The 23,559-nt window shown below is 45.0% G+C and overlaps 2 protein-coding genes across 2 annotated transcripts in view; one reads left to right on the forward strand and one right to left on the reverse strand.

Moving 5' to 3' along the window:
• The window catches only part of LOC128453522 (malate dehydrogenase, cytoplasmic), a 116,992-nt gene that overhangs the window by 85,345 nt on the left and 8,088 nt on the right, over positions 1-23,559 (forward strand). The window lies entirely within an intron of this gene.
• The window catches only part of wdpcp (WD repeat containing planar cell polarity effector), a 58,270-nt gene that overhangs the window by 31,361 nt on the left and 3,350 nt on the right, over positions 1-23,559 (reverse strand). Inside the window, exons 2-8 of the mRNA XM_053436161.1 lie at positions 13,628-13,670; positions 9,338-9,422; positions 7,160-7,204; positions 4,242-4,292; positions 2,681-2,751; positions 1,588-1,647; positions 804-918 (exon numbers count right to left, since the gene is read on the reverse strand). Of these exons, the coding sequence (XP_053292136.1) occupies positions 804-918; positions 1,588-1,647; positions 2,681-2,751; positions 4,242-4,292; positions 7,160-7,204; positions 9,338-9,398 (403 nt within the window). The 5' untranslated portion in view covers positions 9,399-9,422; positions 13,628-13,670. The remainder of the gene's footprint in view (positions 1-803; positions 919-1,587; positions 1,648-2,680; positions 2,752-4,241; positions 4,293-7,159; positions 7,205-9,337; positions 9,423-13,627; positions 13,671-23,559) is intronic.

The following is a 23,559-nucleotide window of genomic DNA, read 5'->3' on the forward strand; positions in this document are numbered from 1 at the left end:
GAGAGAGAGGTCTGCCGAGCGCAGTGCGGGGGGGGCGGTACTCCCTGGAGGAACGCGCGATGGAGGAAAAACACTGATGGATGCTCTTAAGGGAAGGCCCCTGGACACACACAGCACAAAAGGATTTGCCCGCAATTAGCTTGCAGAGTCGCCACGCTCACCTGTGGCACCTGCGACGTGTGTGAGTCGGCACTTGGGTGAGTGCGACTGTTTGCTTGACAAAGTGCTGAGGAGAGTGGTGTGTGTGTGTGTGTGTGTGTGTGATTCAGTGCATGTATGTGTAGGGTAGATGTGTGGTGAGCAGGTGTGAGCACACAGACTGTGCGACATGCGTGTGTATGTGTGTTTTGTTGATGGTTTCATGGTTTTAAAATATAATGCAAGACGTTTGAATGCAAACGTCTCTGCCTGTTTGTGTGTGACTGAGCACGGAGGTTGTTGGAGCGGCCGTGGAGACAATGATGTTTGTGTCCTTAAATCTGCTTGAAGCACAGAGAACCTCTTGAATATTTAAGGCACATCTAAAACCATCGTTTCCCTCTTTATTGTGATAATAGACATGTCAGTTATGCAGCAGCACAAATTAGCATCAGCGGCACAAAAAGTAACAAAAATCTGTCACAATGTCTCAACAGCACTGGATGCTGTTGAGACATTGTGACAGATTTAAAACATGTTCAAGCAAATAAACACACACAGTGTTTGTCAAAGGAGAAGAACAAGGTCCCTCGCTCCCTGAAGCTAGATGGAGAGTGTGTGTTTGTGTGTGTGTTTGTGTTTGGTGTGTGTGTGTGTGTACTAACCATCAGTGATTGTGTTGGCTGGTAGTCTGCCCACCAATGTGCGGTCTATGCACACTTGTTTAAGTTGAGGTCCATTTAGGTTCAGAGTCACCAGCACTCCACTACGCAGCATCAACTGCAGGGTTGAAACATAAAACACACACACATACACACACAGACACACACAGATGACAAATATGACAGCGATTCAGTGGTAAAAGTAGCTCGAACCAGTTCAAATACAGGATATTCAGACTCAGAGAAGCAAAAAGGGAGTAAATGTATGAAACTACTGTGTATTGTGATTTAGCATGTCAAGCCTCTCAGTCCTGGATCCCATGGATCTCTTCTTGAGTTGTATTCATCTAAGACGTGTCTGAATTCAGAGGGATTCGAATGCTGTCCAGAAAAATCAGTGATACTGTTTAGTATAAATGAAACTGATTTGACTTCGGCAGCCAAGCAGGGTTCTCAGACTCATCTGAATAACACAGTCACTATTTAATAACCTGCTTTAAGCAAGACCGGTGACCAATTCATACAAATCAAACATTACACACATTCAAAAAGGGAGAAAATTGCCTCAAGGGATCAAGAAGTGTCAAGTTATAATTATTCTGATGTTGATTTAGATGTTTCCTATTTGATTTAATTGATTCAAAGTTCTTTATCTGAGGCCGACCAGGGGACATAAAATCACCTCCTGCCACTACCTAAAGCTCTGTGTGTGTATGTGTGTGCTTGTGTGTGTGTCTGTGTGTGTGTGTGTGTGTGCAGAAGGTGGTGGGCTGAGGAGGGTGTGTACCTGGCAGCAGTTCTTGTTTCGCCATCTGGTGTGAACACAGGTGTTGGTCTGCAGCAGCTCCTGAAAGAGCGTGATGGATAAACAGAGAGAGAGACAGTGAGAGGTCGAGAACAAACGGAGGTGTGCACGAGAAAAAACACATCTGAACACAGACGAGGGTTTAAACATGTAATAAAACCTTTATTGTTATGTTGGGAAAGAGAGCAGGTAAAGTGAGTCGGCTTCCGATGTGATTATTTTGTGTAACAATTTGAGAAGTTTCCGTCTTTTTGCGATGCCAGTGTCGCTCATTCTTACAATAATCATCTCGGGGGTAAACTGTGCTGGACACTTGCCTCCACAGGTGGCCACTGCAACAGTTCCTGCTCGAGGAGGGGTGGAAGAGAGTTGAAAGAGGATGCAGGTAAGGACTGCTTGTGTGCTTGTGTGTGTGTGTGTGTGTGTGTGTGTACGGTCGGTCATTCCTGCCACATTCCAAACCCAGCTGGGGTGATTGGATGGGAGGAGAGAGGGATGGAGAGGGAGGAGGAGGGAGGGCTGTGGAGGTGAGCTGGGGTGTTTCTAGTTTCAGACAATGGTTACGGGTGAGAGGAGGGAGATGGATGGGTGGAGAGTGTGTGTGCCTGTGTGTGTGTGCGTGTGTGTGTGTGTGTGTGTGTGTCAGCCACAGACAGGTTCCAGCAAACAAAGCTAGGTCTGTACTGCCACAAGTACAGAGGGGAAGGGAGGGGGGAGGAGAGGGTGGAGGAAAAGGGGGATGAATGAAAGGAGAGGAAGGGAAGGAGGAGGAAGACGAGGAGGGGAGGCCGAGAAGGGATGAGGGGGCAGCCTGCAGCCCCCTGATCCCCTCAAATATCCCCGTCGATGACAGAGCTCGGCCAAAAGAGAGGTGATGAGAGAGGAGCGGGAGAGAGGAGAACAAACAGGGACGACAGGGAGAGTGAAGGCAGCGGGAGAAAGGAGAGAGAATGCCCCTATTTGTTAATCAATCGGCCGTTTCGGAAAGGGAAAACTCCGAAAGTCCCCAGAGGGAGGAAGAAGACGGGGGGAGACCGGGAGGTGGTGGTGGGGTTTGAACAGAGTAGGCGGGTACCTCCAACTCCTTCAACGAATCGCGTAGCTTCTCTGGTCGGTGGTTCCTGGGGGTCCACGAATAGCCCCGAGCTAAATCAACGAGAAGAACGGGAAAGAGGATGAGACTGGAACTTTTAAATATAGACACAGGAGAAAAGGGAAAAGCTACTCGTGGGAATTCAGGTGCCAGGAAAAGGGTGAAAGGGTTGAACTTCATATCTGGGTTGAGATCTGAGCATGAACTGGGGGCAACTGGGCAACAAAGGGTGGTGACAAGTCCGTCAGGTGGAAGGAAGAGATGCAGGTAACATGAGGGAGACGTCTCAAAGTGAATCTGATCAGTTCAGGAATGTTTATGCAGAATAATAACTGTGTTTTAAGAGTTTAGAAACTATGGATCCATTTAGACTCGAGTCCCAGTAACTGTTGGTCAGAGGAAAATATCTTGATCGTCAATTATTAGGCAAAATCCTATGGTTTTTACATTGCAGCTTTCTCAGTACTCAACAGTGTCTTTAAATATTTACTTATGTGATGTTTTTATAGGGAAAAGTAATATCTATCAACCAATGTTCATCTCTAAAATATAAATAAAAAACTAAATGTAAAAGTCATGATTCTACAGAGAAACTCAACCTCCTACTGCACATTCACACAATCACATTTCTGACCGCTGTGTCCCTAAAGCAGAAACACTCTTTACACCTGCAGCTCACAGATTGATGCAGGGCTGCACATATAGAGAGAGGAAATATTCTAATGGAAGAAAAATGTGCCTTCAAAACACATGAAGTCGTGGAAGAGAGGCGAGCAGTTAATCGAGAAGACTTTCGCCGCTTTGGAGTTATCTCCTGAATGCAACCTCTCCGTCTGGAGCACGTATCTCAACACGCTCCACAGCGAGGCCACTTCCTTTTAATTTCCCTGCCGTCCCTTTCCCCCGCAATATCTAGTGGTTAAACACAGGGAGGGAAGGTAACGGCTAATTGAATCTGTGCATGTGCCTCACATGTGCATGAAGTTCAGTGGGAGAAATAGAAAGGGGGGGGGGGGGGGGGGGGGGGGGGGGAGAAGGCACTGCTGTTTTCAATACGGTGCCATCACTCTCCTACTGTTTATTTTATAGTCTCCCTTCTCATCTCCACCGAAACAAACCATTAAGGAGTGGGATTCTCTATTAAGAAGGAGTGGGAAGAGGAGGTAAATAGATGAATGCAAATCAGGGAGGAGGGAGGGGGTGAGGGGTAGGGAGGGGGGGGGATGAGTGTTCGTCTCCTGATAAGAGTGTTTGTATTCCACTACCGGGTGAGAATCAGAGAGTACGAGGGGAGGAGAGGGAGGGAGAGATGGAGAGAGAATAGAGCAAGTAGGACAGTTGACTGACTAGGACGATTTCAGGGAGATGGTCATCCACACATATACACACACACACACACACACACACACACACACACACACACACACACACACACACACACACACACACACACACACACACACACACACACACACACACACACACACACACACACACACACACACACACACACACACACACACCCTCTCTGTTGGAAACTTACCATCACAGAATTGGAGTTTCTCATTGTAGTAGTGATGCTCCAGGGAAACGGCTGCGGGGGAAATAAAGAATGGAGGTTTTGATTTGGGATACTCTCGGTATGAGAGGAGCATTGTGTGCTTGTTGTTGTTTTCTACACACGATGTAGATTAAGAGGAGCAGGAAACTAAGCTGGAGATGACACGTCTCCCTCAACTCCAAGGGGCTGTGTTGGCAAAGTGTAACCCACAACAGTGGCCCATGGCACGGTCACCAAGAGCAAGAAAGTGGCCAGTCTGGTGGCCGGCCTCTCTGGCAGGCAGCAACACCTCCAGGATTAGTAGTATTAATCAGATAAGGGGGTGAGGGGCCAGACAGGCCCAGACATGGGCACCTGCTCTGGGGCTGGGTGGGGAAGGCTGGAGGGAGGGAGGGCAGGGCGGGGGGCTGGCAGTGGGGGTACCCTCCTAGTCGCTCCAATGAGCCTGGGTCTCCCTCTGGTGGGGGGATGTGGAAGTATCAGAAAACCAATCAGAGTGACAAACAGTAAGAGAATCCTTACACTTTCCAGTTTATTAGGTACAAATAACTAAATCCTACCTATATGAAGGCTATAATGGTCTTAACCCTGCCTAATTGATATCAATAGTCTAGACAATATTATAGAAACATTTAAAAGTATTCCATCCATGCATCTGGGGGCTGGGGATGGGGGGGGAAACACCAGGTCGCCAGCACATCGCAGGACCAACATATAAAGTCAATATAGAATATCCACTCAACCTGACCTTAGTCTGCGTGACTTTGGACTGTGGGAATAAAAAAAAAGCATACAAACTCTACACAGAGACCCAGCACAAACTTTCTACCAGTATTATGCAACACAAGTCTATGGCATCACAGAAACCAAAACTAAATCTTAATACAACCCCTGTGGGGTCCCAGGCTGCATTAGGTTAAGATAGGTGTTCCTAATAAACTGGAAGAAAACATTTCCTCCTGCTTAAGGGGCCTGGAGACATATGACCTCAATCACCTCCTTACTGTAAGTGACCAAATGTCAAAGTAACAACTGTTTCTGTTACTGATGATTATTAGTTATGAATAAAGAGGAACACTGATGATCTGAAGCCACGTTTCCAGAGGTGTTTTGTTTTTCACAGCCTGACTGAGCACATGCTCCACTTTGTTGAAGCTGAACGCCACAGTGCCCCCACAAAATATCAAACACACACAATTTACTCTAATCCAATGTAATCTACTGTATTTGCAGTGGAATCATGACCCGAGCTGTCGTTACACTACTGTGTGAAAATGTTGTGATACTTTTGGATGGTGATTCTGCTCCGTCTCACCCCTCCTCCTCCTCCTCCCTCTCTCCTCCCTCCACTCTGATATCAAGCCACACTTTAGTAATCCTCCAAATGAAAGGATTTGGAGAGAGAGCATCGTCTCCCCACTGAACATTGGAATGAAAGAGAAGGCAGCTTCTCAGATGAGAGAGACGAGAGAGAACCCCATGATATGAGAGGGAGAGGGAGAGACACAGAGACTGTACACAAAACCAGACGGATCAAAAATATACACGGTGAGAGAAAAAAGTGAGACAAGGACGAGGAAATAACGAGAGAGGAAGAAACGTGGCACAGGGACAAAGACAAAGGGGAAATAAAAGGAGACACACAAATAAAAACACACTAAACTGATGGAGGAAAATGAAACGGGCCTATGCACTAAAACAACGCACAATGCTACAAAGTGGGTTTCCATTTCAATTTGTGCTTAAGAGTGGAAATGCCATAAATACAATTTGCCAAATCATATTAAAGCATAACTGACTTGGAAAAAGTTGGTGACTCATGACATCTTACACGAGACATGTCAGAAATTACCTCGTGGATAAAGTTGTGCATGTAAGTGTTAAAGAGCCAGAACAGAGTGAGCATTGGACTTTGTCAGTTGAACATAAACACAAATATAGATTAATGGAAACATTTCTCCATATCTGCTGCATGAGCCAATTAGCAGAGTTCATTATATTGACTTGATGAGTTCATAATATGCCAATGTTGTGGTTAACTGAGGGAATTATACTGGTCTGTTCTGTTTACTCAGCGCTGTCGGCTACATGTAGTACTTATTATGTACTTTTGCCAAATGTATATCAAGCTGAAGTCACCTTCCTCTGAGCTGTAACTGTGGAATCAGAGTTATTTTGAAAACGGTCGATTTCTTGAAGATTTGTTCAAGCCTGCTCAGCAGAGTGTAACTCTCAGGGTGTGTACTGTGTATTAATATGTGTAATTCTCAAAAAAACGAATACAAATGCACAAAATAATTTGAAAAAAGAGCATCGGATGAGATGGCTCATCCCCACTGCTGTTGGGGACTGCAGGGGGGTGGGGGGGGGGGGCGATTTGAGCACTTCCTGATGGAAAGGGAAGCCTCCTGGCCTGAGGCAATATGAGGCTGGACTACGCGGGGCCTCTTGCTATGTGATCTGGGAGAAAGTCAACAGTTTAGTTTTGCTATCGCTGTGTGGCAGGACCCCGGGTCAACAGGAACACAGGGTAAGAGATAGAACCTTGGAGGCCTAATAACCTGTGTGCATGTGAGTGCATGTGAGTGTGTGTGTGTGTGTGTGTGTGTGTGGTATGTGCATGAGTAAATAAAGGTTTTAGGGTGTAAATCCTACATACTAATAGCCTCTGTGTGGACAAGTGTATGTGTGGTTAACGGGTGTAAGACGTAGGCGAAATAGGCAGGACCATTAATCTGTGTGTGTCTGTGTGTGTCTGTGTGTGTGTTTATATCTTATGTGAGCTCAGGGGGCGGCAAAAATCTCTTCTTCACATATAAGGAAATCCCATACATTCCCAAAACAAGACAAATGCAACTTATCTTAAACACAAACAGACATCCAATATAAACACTATTTACCTGGCTCTCCTTTATCGTGGTACTGATAGGTGCCAATATCTGTATCTGAGGGGCGAGAGAGAGAGGGAGAGAGAGAGAGATGAGCATCTTGCTGTCAGGGAAGAAGCAGAAGACAGATCAGCAATTTCGCACCATGGGATAAACAATCACTATCAGCCAGTGGCCTGTCCCGTCTGCCAGCACCACAGTTCAGATAAGACCCAGTGAGGGAGGAGGAGGTGGGAGGGGGTCCGAGTCAAAATGGATGGGTGGGGGGGCAGAGGGGTATTAATAAAGACGGGAGTGTGCCTCAACCCACGCCACCTGAGGGACAGACGCAGATTTACACACATGCACCATATACATTTAAAAGTAGACACACAGACTGAGCGGGCAGCAAATATATACAGCATGTCCAACATACACACACACACACACACACACACCCACACACAAACAAGTGCAAATACTGATAGATACACACACACACACACACACACAAATTGCTGAGCTGAGCCTTTTTTTGTCAGTGTTATTCCTGCAGGCCCAAAACCATAAGCAGCCAGACTCGGATTCGCACAACACATCGTTTCTTTATCGCTCCGCTACTGTTGCTGCCGCTGCTGCTGCTCCTGAGGCCAGGTCACACTAATACAACCAGAGAGCTGATGGCAGACACGCAAACAAGCACACACACACACACACAGACACACACACACACACTCTGCACCTGGATACAGATGCTCTCACAGCTCTGTAAGTTACTCGTGTTTGCAAATTGAGATTTAGAAGTAGGAAACAAACCTGCAGATGGATTCTGTATTTGTACCAACAAATTTTCCCAAACACACACACACACACACACACACACACACACACACACACACACACACATACACACATACACACACACACACACACACACACACACACACACACACATACAGTGGCTAAGGGCTGTGGAATCTGTCAGTTGTGTTATGCAGCTGTACAAACTCTACACATTTGTTACAGAGAATTATAGAACCTGCTTCTGTGAATCTATATTTTTGTTTTCTAGGTGGATGTACACGATGTAAGGAAGCTGGCGATAGGGAGCGTCACACCTCAGCGACCAGGCCTCGTCCCTCACATGTATCCATCCACATTTTTCCAAGATAGCGGAAGACACACAAACACACACACACACACACACACAGCAGGAAAACAACAAACAAAAAAGGATATGTCACCGTCTCCAAGGATATACAAGCTGTCATACCTCCGTGTATACACATAAACACGGGCGCACACTTTCACACAACACACACCACAGTCAGCCTCAGAGAGACACTATCTTTGTCTATAGCTCAGCAGACTGTGAACGACAAGACAAAATGGAAGGGAGGAGAAAACAAGAAAATGGAGAAAAAGACGGAGGAGATGGACTGATAGCTGGGGCAGAGAAAACACACAAAAGTGGCAGAAAATTCAAAGTTGCACTCGGCTCACTTCGCCCAAAACTGAACCGGTGAGCATATCTCAGTGCATAAATGTTGGTGACGTGCAGATTCTTATTCAGGGAAGCTTCTGATTAAATATCATATTCATTCTGCAGCAGGTCATCGACTACAAAACATCAGCCTGGTTATAAAGAACTATCGACTATGACCAACAAAGAGTCTGATCAGGGTCCTGATCTAAACATAGTGGAGTAAGTCTGTGTACTTAAACAATTCTGAAACTTTGCCTCCTCCTTGTTAGTGGATGGGACAAAGGACCAATTTGGTTTTAATTAAGTATTTGATGCTAAAACAACGGGGTGAAAAATCATGACTGACAGCTGAGACTCTTATTGGTTGAGCAGAACCCAGATACTGTGGCTCCACATCGTGATCGCTATTGCGAGGCGTCCATCTTTCATACATTTGGTAAACAGATGTGGTAAAATCATAAAGAATCTCATGTATACATCAACATCAGAAGCAAAACAATTCTAAGAGTGCAAAGAGAAAGTGAAAAGTGACATGGTGAGAATTGGTGTTGACTGAGAGTCAGACTGTGAAAGTAAGATGTGCGGAGGTGATGGAGGAGGTGTGAAAACAAAGTGAGCGATGACAGAAAGAGGCCGAGCAAGACAGAGAGAGAGGACAGACAGACGGGAGAGAGGCGGAGCACTATTGAGAGGGAGGGAGATGGAACATGGTGATAAGGGGCTACCTTTAACTTGGAGTGTGCTCTTGGTGGACCACAAGTGCAGCTCAGCCAGGCAGAACGCCATCTGACGGAGGAGTGAAACCCGAGTCTGTGGAGAGAGGAGGAACAAATGAAAGATGGAGAAAGAGACAGGGCAGACCAAACACCACTACAGATGTGTATCTCGGTGAGACGACATAATAGATTGACCTAAATGTGCCTGAAGGGTCAAACACAGCTCGTATGTAGGTATACATGCTTACACACATGCCAACTTGTATGACAACTGGGTGTGACGGCCTCGCTGAGCACAGACAGGGACAATACATTTCATTTTCCACATCTTCAAGTGTCGTACAAATAACAAAGCACAACAAGGACGAGTTCCGAGTCATTTTGAACCTTTATTATGGACAATAAAGATAAAATGAAAGAGAAACACTTTTTCCATAGTGATTGTGACATTAGAAACCCTCACTCTAATAATAGGATTATGAGGTGTTCTTACTAACTGTGCTGCAACTTCCTGTTCCCGTTGTACCTGTCATACTCATAAGTGAGACCTCGTCTGTAAATGCACATTTTGACCCCAAAAAAGAGGCAAACTACAAACATTGTGACAAAACGTCAGACAGACACGCAAATGAACTCCAACTGACACCGAGGCAAGGTCACGGCGGCGATGCCTTGTTCACACATCACAGGTGAGCAGTGACGGACACACACTTTGGAGCTGACAGCTCAGACAAAGCCGCCAGCATTCTTTGCATCAGCTAATGAACACGGAGCAGGGCTGTGCAATGCGCTGGAGGCCCCTCCTTCTTCATTACAGTTGTTATTTTCTCTCCAGTCAGTTAACTCTGGTTCCTGGGGGCCAATAGAGGGTCACATGCGAGGGCAGAGGCGGGGGGGGGGGGGGGGGGGGGTCACACTAACCAAAGGGCCTTGTAAGGGAGTTCATATAACCTTTAAAAAAAAAAAACAGGTCAACGTGAGTTCAATACAAATTCTATGTTTTTAGAAAGGTTTGAAAGTTAGTTTTTTGGGAGGGAATCACTGAAACTGGAATAAATAGCAACTTTGACATGTGTGATTTATTCCGATCTTTTTTACACATTAGATCATCATATCATATCTTCCTTTAATCCTTAACATGTTTTCTTACCACACCAGAACAAAGCACGGAGACATGGCACAGCTTTTAATGTTCTTTGTGCAACTACTTGTCTGAATTTGATAATCTGGGATCATGTCAATCTCAATATTACCAATTTTTAACCTTAACCCTAACCCAATTCATGTCACATGTAAAACTCATATTTCTTTCATTCAGAACCCTATCTTAAATAGATAAAAACTAAACAATAACAGATTATTAGTTTGGTTATTCTATGATGTCCAAGCTAAACCGATGGTGTAAATCCTGTTGTCTTTATTTTGTAAGAACAGGAAATAAACAAACTGGAGCTTAGGTTTCCCACATCACCCAAATTCCCCTGACCACATCTGTGTTTTATAGTTTTAACCATCATAGTCTGAAGCATAATTGTCGTGCAAACTGAAAAATCCTTTCCAACGTAAAGGAATATTGTTGTTTTGTCCTACGTGTGATGGAGACATATCAGTATTAAGTAGTGTAAGAGAGGAGTGGACGTTCCACACTGTCCAGAGCTGTCTCTCTGTATAGTGGAGCACAGCTGGAGCAGTGATGCTGTGCTGGCTGTTCCTTCCTGTATCTTTGCAGCTGCCTCCCTCCGTCCCTCCATCCACTCCCGCTCTTATTTTCTCTCGTTAACGCTGAGAGGGGACTCTCTCTTATCTTTCCCCTCTTGCTCCTTGTGGTGTGGGATGGAAAAAAAAATCTAATTTGTCACTAAACCCCCAAAACTAAAAGTCCCAACGAAAATACACATAGATAACAGTGGGTGCCATGGAAACGCCTGGGCTAGCATGGCAGGGCAGCGTCGGCGAAACGGGTTTACTGACATAAGAGGATTCTCTCATCCTCTTCTCGGAAGTCAGCCCTTTTGGTTGGAAAACCTCATTTCAGCAAGCTTTCATTTGTTATTGCTGGTGCGGCTAACCTTAAAGTTGAGAGTGTGTTCTGTGCAGCTGTAGAGGTCACAGCAGAAGAGAAGAAACAAGGGGTCTGACGGAGACACGGAAAATCTGACAGCAAATTGGTGAAAGTGGGTTTGACCACGCTGCTGTGTGGGTCCATGATGAATGAATGTTTTTGGGCAGCAAGTAAAAAGAGCAAGAACAGAACCTGCAGGTGAGTTCAGTCTTCTGTGCCTGATGAGCTGCGTTCTGTCACTGGTTCTTGAATCAGATCCACATCTGAAGAGGCTTCTGATTGACTTTGATCCTGTTCTGGCTAAGTTCCCATCACACAGTGGATCCCTGAACTCCACAGGGCATTCAGCCATGCTGAGTGGGATTCCAAACTGTAACACACAGTTCAAAGGGAACTGGGAGCTGACCAGCAGCTCATCAGGGATCACGCCTCACTGACTGGAGCAGCAGAAACACAACTAAAAACAACTTAGCTTACAATGGAGGATATATATTAATATATGTATATCATATGTATATATTAAGTATATATACTTTTCTCAGTGATGTACAGCACATTCACACACACACACACGCACACACACACACACACACACACACACACACACACACACACACACACACACACACACACACACACACACACACACACACACACACACACACACACACACACACACACACACACACACACACACACACACACACACACACACAGAGGTCCTGGACATCTGCCACACTCATTCTGATTTGCTGGTTGCTGTTGGTTACCTGTCCCCCCACAGAGCTTTGTGTGGGGGGTGGGGGGGGGGGGGGGGGGGGGGTGTACAGAGGGCTGGGGTTGAGGGGGGGGCAGAGGTGGTCTAGGTTATTGTCGTCTTTACACAAGTAAAGTAGCTGCTTTAACATCAAACGAGGTGTGTGGGGGGTGGGGGGGGGGCACACATTCGACTCCTCTTTCAAAGACAGTCCACAGGAACTACAACCTTGTCTGGTCCCTGCATCTCTTCCTCTGCTCCTCTTTCACTGTCCCCTCTGGGTGGCTACAGTGAGAGAGTGTGTGTGTGTGTGTGTGTGTGTGTGTGTGTGTGTGTGTGTGTGTGTGTGTGTGTGTGTGTGTGTGAAAGGAGGAACAAGAGCAACAGAAAGTGCCTTCATACGATTGGATAGGTGTCCTGTGTGTGCTCGACAGAACGTTGGTGATAGAACTTTAAGTAAATATTTACTTGTTCTCGACGGACGCCCTTCTGAGAACTCTCTCACTCTTTCTCGCTCTCCACAGAAGTCAAACATGAAGACACGTATATAAGCTCACAGAATCTAACTGAGCTTTTGTTCTATAGATGCCATGTGTATACACTGAGACGACTCGTGGGTATACAGGTGAGTATACAGCACAAACTTGAAATAACTGTTGCCTCTATATCCTGTCCCTGATGGAGGAATGACATATCCTGACCTTTCGACAATCAAACATTATGGTAAATTAACAGCACCACACCGAGGATGAAGCTTTGCCCATATTTGTTATTTTAAATCTTCAGAATGTTGAAAAGAAATGTCAAAATTAAAGCAAGAGCAATTGTCTCCAAATGTAAATAAATCCACAAGAGTCTCTGAGATCTAGATGTGCAACATAAACACGTTTACCTCCTGAAACAAACAGAAATAAATACTAGGATAAAATCTATATCAAAACAATTTAATTGGAATCATAATTGATGAATTAACTGAATCATTAAACCCACAGTTCATGATTTCTGCCGATGTATTGAACATTAATATTTCAGGAAAGCATTTTTCATTGTGACCTCTCAAACTGAGTTTATTTTGTTGCACCATGAGGATCGTTGCACAGGTTATTGTGGGAGATATGGGGGGGGGGGGGGTAAAGAGAAACAGAAATAGAGTTGGTGGATTTAAGACATCTGAAATCTCTCATTGATTTTGCCCTATGAAAACTCTCCTTGGCCAAGGTGAGAGGAAAACGTATGGTGTGGCTGGAGGGACAAACATAGTGTCCCTATCACAATGCAGAGACAAGCTTATGATTTGATATCTGGAAGAGGTGGATGAACAATGCAGAGCAGCATCCCACATATATGCATCCTTTAAATATATATTCTCTTTATGTCTTTAAATTCAAACACCTCAAGTTGTGGCATGTGACTACAATCTAATAAAAATATGTGGTATCTTGATAAGATTTAATTTAACGGGATAACTTGGGATACTTACAGGTGTGTTGTTTACGCTGCAACCGATGTAAGTTCAAAAACAACTGTGGTCAGATTTCAGTGATCATCCCAGAGGTCGATGAGGGTCATGGTTCACATGTGAGAGAGAGAGAGAGAGAGAGAGAGAGAGAGAGAGAGAGGGACATGTCTGAGATGGAGGCCGGCTTAGAGACATTTTGTTTGACATTTCAAGAATCCTTTTTCACAGGTATGCACACACACTCTCTCTCTTCCCATCTTCCCATCTCTCTCACTCACACACACAGACACACAAACAGACACACAGACACACACACACACACACACACACGCCAGAGGCAGTGTTGTCAGCCGGTGCAGTGGTCCCATCACTGTGAGAAGAGTGATGTGGTAAATTACAGGGTTAAAGAGCTGCCATAGGGTGACTGACACAAGGCCATCACAGCCTTGCACCGTTCCCCCCGCACCGACACACACCGACACACCGACACACACACACTGACACACACACACGGCTCTGCATGAGTTATTCCTTCCTTTACCTTTTCTTGCCCCTTGTACCTTCACTTATCATCCCTCTGCCGACTTGTCCTGTTCCTTTTAAACTTTCCTTTTTTCCTCTTTCTTGTCTCCTGTGTTTTTTTCTAAGGTACCTGCTATTAGAAATACATTAAGCTCTCTGACCCTGTCTGCCTATTTCTTCCTCCTCTCTTTGTCTCGTCTCTCAAAGGACAGCAATGCGGTGCGTCTGATTCTCCCCTCTTTCTCTCCTGCACTTTTACTCCTCTCTTTATTGTCTCATCTCTCTAGGAAGAGAGCGTTTCAAATTTTCTCACTTCTTCCCCCTCGCACCGTTTATCTCCCGCAGACGCTCTCTCAGCCACCGCCGGGTCTTGTTTTGGCTCTCGGAGAGAAACTTGGAAAACATGAGGAACATACAAAGAGCGAGTGGAAAGTGCATCCCCTGAGAGAGATAGGTGAGGTAACAGTGTATAATTGTGAGGGTTTGAGCACACGTTTTCCAATCTGAGTCGTTCGAAGCTCAGTCACAGACTACATGAACACTCGTGTATCCAGTAAACACACTCTGGCATTCGAGTCAGTCCCATACCACATACACTCCTATCTCTCCCATGTCTGTTAGGTGAACTCAAACGGCACCACTAGCACATACGTATGCATGGGAAGGCATATGGAGTCCGATGCATACTCTCCTATCTTATAACCTTGTGATACCTGAGGAAATATACACGCGCACACATTTACATACATATGAAACCACGCAGTCAGACTCACACGGGCCCTTATCTTCAGTATATCCTTGAGGGAGAAGTCCTCTAGCTTCTAGTGTCATATCACAGCAGAGAAAGGTGGACAAATTCTGAACACACAAGATATGTCTCTGACGAACGGGGGGGAGATAATGAGGAGGAAAAACTGGATAAAACAAAAGAATTAAAGCTCTGAAAAGCATCTAATGAAACGGAGGACAAGCATCGTGGGAGGCCGGTGAACGCTGAGGGAACCGATAAGAAGTGTGTGTGTGTCTGTGTGTAGCAGACGAGACCTGAGCACACTCTCAGGAAAAGATCCTGTCACATCAACATATCAGCCAGTTTAACAAGTGAGGTTCATTCATGAGACAATCATTTAATAATGTAAATCATACTGCAACACATTAAGGATTTGGTCACCTCCACTATTGTACGGTGAAGTGTGCGATAACCACAGAACCCACATTGTAACATTTTAGGACATAGTGGATGTAATGTTGACGTGAGTCATAATCAGATGATAATCTGTAACGTGTAAATAATCGAAATATGAAGGGAATGTTCAATTAGCAGCTCAACTAAATCATAACCAGAGGAATGCCTGATTTGTCAATGTCAATGTTCAGATTGTGTTGTGACGTCTGGCAGCAGGGTACACACACACACACACACACACACACACACACACACACACACACACACACACACACACACACTCCCACAGACACATAAGTACAGTGTATCTTCTCATCTGTCCCATTATAAGACAGAAGGTTTGAAGGAGTAGAATGGAGGGTGGGCGAAGTGGCGCCAGGCAGCAGGCCGAAAACCCCTCTCTCTCACACACACACACACACACATACACACACACACTCGCACACACCCACACACACTTAACAGAGTCCCATGGGAGCCCATTCAGCTGTCAGTAGAGGAAGAATAAAGGTGATGGACAGGCAGAACAAAATGAGGTACAGGTAATACGATTCAAGAGAGGTGACAGGTACAGTCAATTTGCATGGGCATGCATATGTGTGTGTGTGTGTGTGTGTGTGTGCGTGTGTGTGCGTGGGTGTGTGTTTTACAGGACATGTCAATCAGCAGGAAAATGAAGCTGCAGTGACATGACCGCTGGGGAAGTCTCATTGTTGAATGATACAAGTGTGTGTGTGTGTGCGTGTGTGTGAGTGTGTGTGTGTGTGTGTGTGTCTGTGCAGTTGAAGTACCAGTTCATGTGTATAGGGTGTGTAGAGGTTAGGCGGTTGAAAAGTTCAGTCGTCCAGAGGAGAGAAAGATGGTTTCGCCCAAAAATGTAACTAAAAACACAAGTGAGGAGGAAACTGAAGTATTTATTCCAACATTACTTCGGATCTACTTTTCAAAGACAGACAATGATGCAGGGCTGCAACTTTTTATAAAATAAATCTAATCATTGATTGTTTTGCTTTAACTTGCTTCCTCTTCATCCATAGAGTTTTTGAGATAGACAATAATAATTGATATTTCCTCGATCAATTTAGTTATTTTCAAGCAGATCTCCTGTCAATTCTCTAATAAAATCATCAACTAATCATTTCAGCTTGACAATTTCTTTCTTTTTCAGGAATAAAGTTTGTGTGTAGGGATCGTATGCATCATTAATTTAACACATTTTCTGAAAGTTAAGATATTAATTTGTTAATTCAGTGGGCAGTGTGTGTGTCAGTGTATGTGTGTGTGTCTATGTGTGTGTGTGTGTGTGTGTGAGTGTGTGTAACAGAGGGAAGGAGAGAAAGACGGACTGAGGGAGACAGAGAGATGAGTAGGGGCTTTTCTAAGCAGATGTGTAAACGTCATTAGCGGAGGTAATGGAGGGGAGAGGGGGGGGGGAGAACCCTCCTCCAGCAGAGGTATTTACCCAACGCCTGGAGCAGAAACACAAACACAGCAGCAGTAATGACTGAGAAAGACGGGCAGGGAGAGAGACGCTTGCTGGAGAACCAGGTCTCGACTCGGCAGGAGATTTGTTGAAAAGAAGACAAATTGTAATCGAGAAGGAGACGTTAGAACAATCCAGTTCGGCAAAGTGAAACTGCATTTTCAAATTAAGCCAGGAATCCCCTGAACCAGCGGTGGTTGTGTTTCACTCCCATTCAGCTAATAGGTCTAATCCTGGCAAGTGTTTCACTGAAAGGCTCGTGCATCTGCCCCAAGGCAACGCCCAAGGGCAGGAAAGGCAATACCTCCACACCAGCAGCACAACCTCAGGCCGACTTCAAAGAGCTGCTCAGGACTCGGCGAGTCTCCGGTGTCCGTCCCCTGTCGCAGCCAAGGTGACACGTGTCACTCTGACCGGGGTTTGTTTATGTTGTTGGATTTTCTTCTTTTAAAGCTGTTTAGTTCCCTGTTGTTTGTCCCTCACCTCGTGACCACAAACACACGATAAAACACACCGATGGACCCACACAAACACCGGTGGTGAAATATGTCCATTGAAAACAATGAAAAGTTTAGTTTCTTACCTACGACAGAACCAAAAACTTTGTAAGTATAAATACACAGGTCAATTTTGGATGCCAAATATGTCAAACGGAGAATTTTATATATCATTAGTGGTCAAAATCTATTATTTAAGAACAAGGGCAGCAATATAACAAAAACAACAGTGTGTTATGGGTCTGTCCACGTTCTGTCTCAGCTGGAAGTTGTGTCCTCAGTCCGGTCAAATGTATCCACGGTTCACGGTCGGATATATTGTTCCTGAACCATGGGCAGGCAGCAAAGAGTACAAAAGCACCTGGACACACAGAGCTCAGATTCCACAACTGGTGTACACAACAAAAATACAACCACACACACACACACACACACACAAACACCTGTCAAGGGCTCAGGAGGATGAGGTCCTTTAAAGTTGTTCTCAGAGCCACAGAGAGAGATTGACCCTGGAAAAAGGAAAGGTCAGAATGATGTCCCCTGGACTTCTCAGTGGTCTTATTCCCCCGTCACACACTCACACACACCCTGTCCGTCACCTCCCAGACGAGGCCATGACACTTTGGACACCTCTCGACGGGCAGTGCCTCTCTCTCTCCCTCTCTCTCTCTCTCTCTCTCTCTGACAGGTTGACGTGGCACAGAGTGCTCGGACGTCGATGGCACCCGGACCAGAGGTCTGTTCTCGGTGCTGTGACCTCAGAGATAGGTGCCAGTGTCATGTCACCCTCCCCCCGTCCACAAGTTGAAATTAAGTCCTTTCTGAAAGTTGTAAATAATGGATTTCAATGGAAACCTGGTTATTTAACGGTCAACAGCTTTCATATAGAGACTATTTTCTATTCTTCCAGTGCAAAGGGACAAACCATGTTGGGTTAAATAGATGTTGAGTAGTTTTTCAACACTGTTAGTTCCACCCATGACATTTTATTTGCAGACGTATATTTAATGTAGTAGATTTGTAAGATTTCCACATACAGCAACAATAAATGCCAGGTTCTCGTGAACATATTGGCTGTTTTAAGGACAGACCTTTCGCTTCATTCCCCTTTGTTCCTGCATCCACCATCACCTGCTGAACCAAATGCCACACCAGTTATCTTTAAAATAGTAACATGGTACAAAGCAAGTTGGCTTATTAAACAATAAAACACAGATAAAGTTTGACCTTTGTACGTCGACAGTTTCCTGACACATTTTGAGCGTTTGGGAAAAGTTCTTCCCGTCAGCGCGGAGTCCAGTACTTTGTCGTTGGCAGTAAACGGGTCAAGTTAAGCTGCTGCTGAGGTTTGAACTCAGCAGAATGGAAGCATGAAATAAGACAATTGTGTGCATGTGTAGTACACGTGCACACACATGGCTGTTCTCCATCTGTCAGACGGCCCAAACATCCAGCCGAGCGTGACACCTGCCCCGTCCTGCCCAACACTCCTTAGAGAGCACAGGCAATGTGGAGCTGAATGGCAAGGCCTGTGCCCCATGACACACAAACACACACACACAAACACACAAAACTCCTGTCGGTGCTCTACTCCATTTGTACAGAACAAGTTCCTTGTTCCCTTCATTGTAAAGAAATACATAAAACTTCCTGTTTCTTTCTCTTCCTCCCTCTCTCTCTCTCTTTCACACACCCACACATACACACATAAAGGGGAAATTCTACAATGCTTATTTCTACTGTTTATATTGAACAATAGCGGGGGGGCTCTGCCTGTCCCGCTGGGTCAAGTCATGTCTTGTCAGACCCTGTATCCTCTTTCCATTGAGCGCTGAAGCTTACGAGTGCCACAGGTGCCTGAACCGGGCCCCATGTTAAACACATTCACCCTGCGGTTGTATGAGTCTGACGTAAAGACAGCCGGCTCGTCTTTCACATCAAACGAGCCTCTCCAATTCAAACAGAGGTCATTCTGTTTGAAAACGGTTACAGTTTACAGTAGGAGATGAGAGGGAAATGAAAAGCATCGGCCAGAAAAAACAACAGAGTGTTGACCCTTTTCAAGATTTTGTCCGAGGCCCTTTTCTTGTATTTGGACTTCCTCACTCATTGTTGTTCCCATTCACAAAATGTCAATCAAATACCAATCGTATCAGGACTTGAGGGACTATTTAGTTTCATCAACAGTCCAGCTCAAATTTCTAACTATTGTTTTTCATGAAACTGCCAATATCACTCTGCATAGCAAGGTTTTCCACATGGACATAAAAGTTAAATCAATACACAACTTTCTCAATAGACTTTTTGACATATTGATATCCCATGATTTGCCTTTCACTCGTAGTGACACCTGTTATAAAACCATTTTAGGCAGTTCTCTTCCTTCACATAATACAAAGACAAACGATGATAACGGTGATTCTACAATAATAATTGAATATATAAAGCTCTATATTGATGTATCAGAACTGTCAGTAGTGGATCTTTGCATCTCTTGGTACAGTCCTCTTCATTAGCGGCTCTGTGACAAGTGCTCGAGAGCTTAGCAGTTAAAACAACACATCCCATTAAAATATCATCGGGGAGTTTAAAAGCCAACGCTCACACAGGGGAAGTGATTTTGACAGATGATGTACAACTGAGGGTTTAAAAGCTTTCCATGTGTTGCTGCTGTGAAAACTCTAACAGGAGGTGAAGGTGGTGTAGTCACAGGGAGTTTACACTGCACATATGTAGTTGACATGTCTGAACAAGTTAATCAACAAGGGGGTATAAGAAATGATATTTTAAAAACACTCGATCCTGAGGCGTCTGGACGTCCTGGTCTGATGTCACAGTCTCAATTTGACCTGTGGACCATTCAAACCCAAACCATCATCACTCTGACCACGTGAAACTCTTCAGCTTTCCAAACTATATATAGTTTACACCACATATAGGTTCACTTAGGTCTCTATGTGAAATCTTCAAATATGGCTTCACTTTTCATTAGATGCTTATATGATCTCTACAAATATCTTCGGGACATGAACAATTAAATGTACACAGATTGTGAATGTGCTTCAGTATTTAATGAGTTCAGCTTCTATAAACACTTCTGAGCAGAGTCATGTCCTGGTCTGATGTCCCAGTCTCAATGGGACCTGTGGACCACTCGAACCCAAACCATCATGACTCTGACCACGTGAAACTCTCCAGCTTTCCATGTGTGTGAAGACGATCACAGACAGTGCAGATGAATTAGTGTGGGACCACTGTGACAAATTTCCCACCACTGTTCTCTTTAATGTGTGACAGGCCCTTCAACCAGACCCCCCCCCCCTCTCCCATACATGCACATAGGCTTAACGTCGTCTGGGCGGGCCGATCCCGCCGGCTCATTGTCGGCAGGGCAACGAGCACTATCCTAGCTAACATCTGCTGCCCGACCCGGGGCCACTCAGAATGGGCCTTAATCCCCACACAGCCATGTTGTGGGGGGAAAACATTCTTTCCTTTTTCAGTGAGTGCAGACAAACAGGGACAAGCGGCGTCGCTGGTAACCTGCAGGCAACCGGCCTCTTGGAAGGACCGGGAATGTTGTTGGTTACTCGGCCCCCAATTGTGCCACGGCCCCATTATGGCTGTGCAGAGGGGTGTGACCGCCAGCATCGGCTGCGAGTTGCCGTCACCGGTCCAGTTGGATGGATTTGGGTTTTGAGGTTAATGGAAGGTGGTGCGGGTGGACTAGGTGGGTTGTGTCAGGGGGGGTTCTTCAGCCAGAGTTTTGCTGCTAAAACAACAGTTGCATTCATTTAAAAAAATTAGGACAAAAACAACAAAAGTCCACCTTCCATCCGCCGGAGAGTTTGCTGCCACATCAGCTGGCGGTGGTTCCATTAAACTGTTGCTGCCACATTTTTGTTTATCCTTCAGTGAGCTTTTAAAAAACTGTGTTGGTCGCTGTCAGCAGCAGAGAGGGGAGAGGGAGCGTTCCCTTAGCGTTGAGGCAGAATGCTAACATGTGGCGGTTTGGTGCCCCCTCGTGGCCACAGGTTGTGCAGGCTGAAACACACAGATATCCAAACTAGGAAACATTCAGAGTCATCACACGACAGGTGAAGATCAACTCTGCTCTCTGAAACAAGCCGAGCCACGATCCCTCATATTACGGCTTGTGATTGAGATCTTCCCAGGCAGTGACGCACAAAGCAAAGACGCAGGCCGATCAATCAGTCCGTCAGCTGCTGGGAAATATGTGTTCTTCTTAATATGGAGTTTGATTCCATCAAACCCATTTCATGGACCATTTCCCTATGCAAACACCTCAGGGAGAAAGCTGGTGCGAGCGGGAGTGTGGCTGAGGCAGAGAGAGAAACACATCAGAGTGACTTGCTGTGTGTACATTATGAAATTTAATTGAATAGTTCTGCATCGGTGCCAAGAAGTTACTCGGTCTATTCATAGGGGGTCTGTGTTCTTTCTGATTGAGGGCTCGGTCGATGTCTTTGTATTCCCCCACTCAGAGCAAGCCGACACTTGGCCAGAAACAAAGTCCTGCTCAGATTTCAATCAGTGGGAAAGGAACTCAGAGTGGTCGTAGGTACATCCAGGCAGTTTGGAAACATCCACACGCCTGCAGGCCTCGTCGGAAAAAGTGACAGAACCACACAATGGCCTCAAATGGACCTTTAGGCTATTTCTGGAAGGAACCAATTCATGATATCTCAGCTCAGGAGGGGTGAGTTGAGTGATTTAATGGAACCTTGGCCATACAGGAATTTAAATGTAATGGATAAAGCATCAAACAAAATAATGTAACTATCTGGGTAAAAAATTTGATTCACGTCTCCTTTTAAGGCAACTGAAATATCCATAAAACTTGAGCAACATAAACTGCATTTATAAAATTACAAAGAGCTTAAAGATAGATGACCACAACATTTTGAAGTAACCATTCTTCTGGTTGGTTTTCATTTATATGAATCAAAGAAACACAGAAATCCCTTTGAAAGGAACAAAGAATAGTTTACTACATGATTTATTTACCTATTGTTTTCAAAAAGCACAAACACTGCTGCATTGTTACATGTTTAATTAATTCAAAAATATAGTTTATGTGTGGTTTACACCACATATAGGACTTAGGTGGCTATGTGAAATCTTCAAATATAGATTCAGTTTTCATTAGATGCTTATATGATCTCTACAAATATCTTTTGGACATGAACAATTAAATCTACACAGATTGTAAATGTGCTTCAGTATTTAATGAGTTCAGCTTCAATAACCACTTCTGAGCAGAGTCAAGTCCTGTTTGTATTGTGCAACTATCAAAAGAAATCTCTTAATACCCTAGTGAGCAGATTTCAGAGAGACAATCTGAGCTCATAACTTTCCGTCCATTTCCTGAGGGCGAGACTGTCTCTGCAGCAACAAGTGTTTTAGAAGAGTCTTCACCACAGATCCATCAACACCACTCTGACATCAAAGTGCCAGTTAGAGACACATCCGAGAATCACCGCAGGCATACACTGACACCTAGTGGACTACTTCTGTTATAGCAGCTGAGAACAGACCGGATGGGCCTGGTTGGTTCATTTTAAACAACACTGCTACTGTATGAATAACAGTGTAGATTATAAAAAGATCATCTGCTCCATCTGATCTAAAGCTTCATCATCTAATCTAAGGCGGGAACATGTCACAGCTCAGACGCAGACAGAAGCATGGCGATGGCACAGGGAGAAAGATGTTGAATGTGGCGAGAGGTTGTTGTGACGCTGTTGTGTATTTATAATCTGTGTTTGTTAGTGGTTTGTGTTTGGTCTCGTGTGGATGCCACCTGCAATCTCAGTGACTGCCCGTACATTGTGAGGGTTATTTGGTCTAACTGGGGAGATAAGAGGGCGATACTGAGGGCAACGTGTGTGTCTCTGTGTGTGTGTGTGTGTGTGTGTGTGTGTGTGTGTGTGTGTGATGGGCTATCTGCCTCCCAGCTGCCAACGTGACAGGGTCACTCAGGTGAGAGGACAAGTGGAGGAGCAGCGAGACAGGACAGAGAGTGTGGAGGTGAGGGAGGCGAGAAGACGAGGGAACAAAGAGGAGAAGGAGAGGGAGAGGACAAAAGACGGAGAGAGGGATCAGCAGAGAAGACAGAGATATGGTTCATGCTGTCATGCACTTACCAGTGTAAACTGTATGTGTGCTAGTGTACACTTTGTGTATGAAGGTGGAAGATGCTTCTCGATTTTCTCCCATTGTACAAAAATGAAGCCAGAATATC

This window comes from Pleuronectes platessa, chromosome 12 (assembly GCF_947347685.1).
Source record: "Pleuronectes platessa chromosome 12, fPlePla1.1, whole genome shotgun sequence".
Taxonomy (NCBI): Eukaryota; Metazoa; Chordata; class Actinopteri; order Pleuronectiformes; family Pleuronectidae; genus Pleuronectes; species Pleuronectes platessa.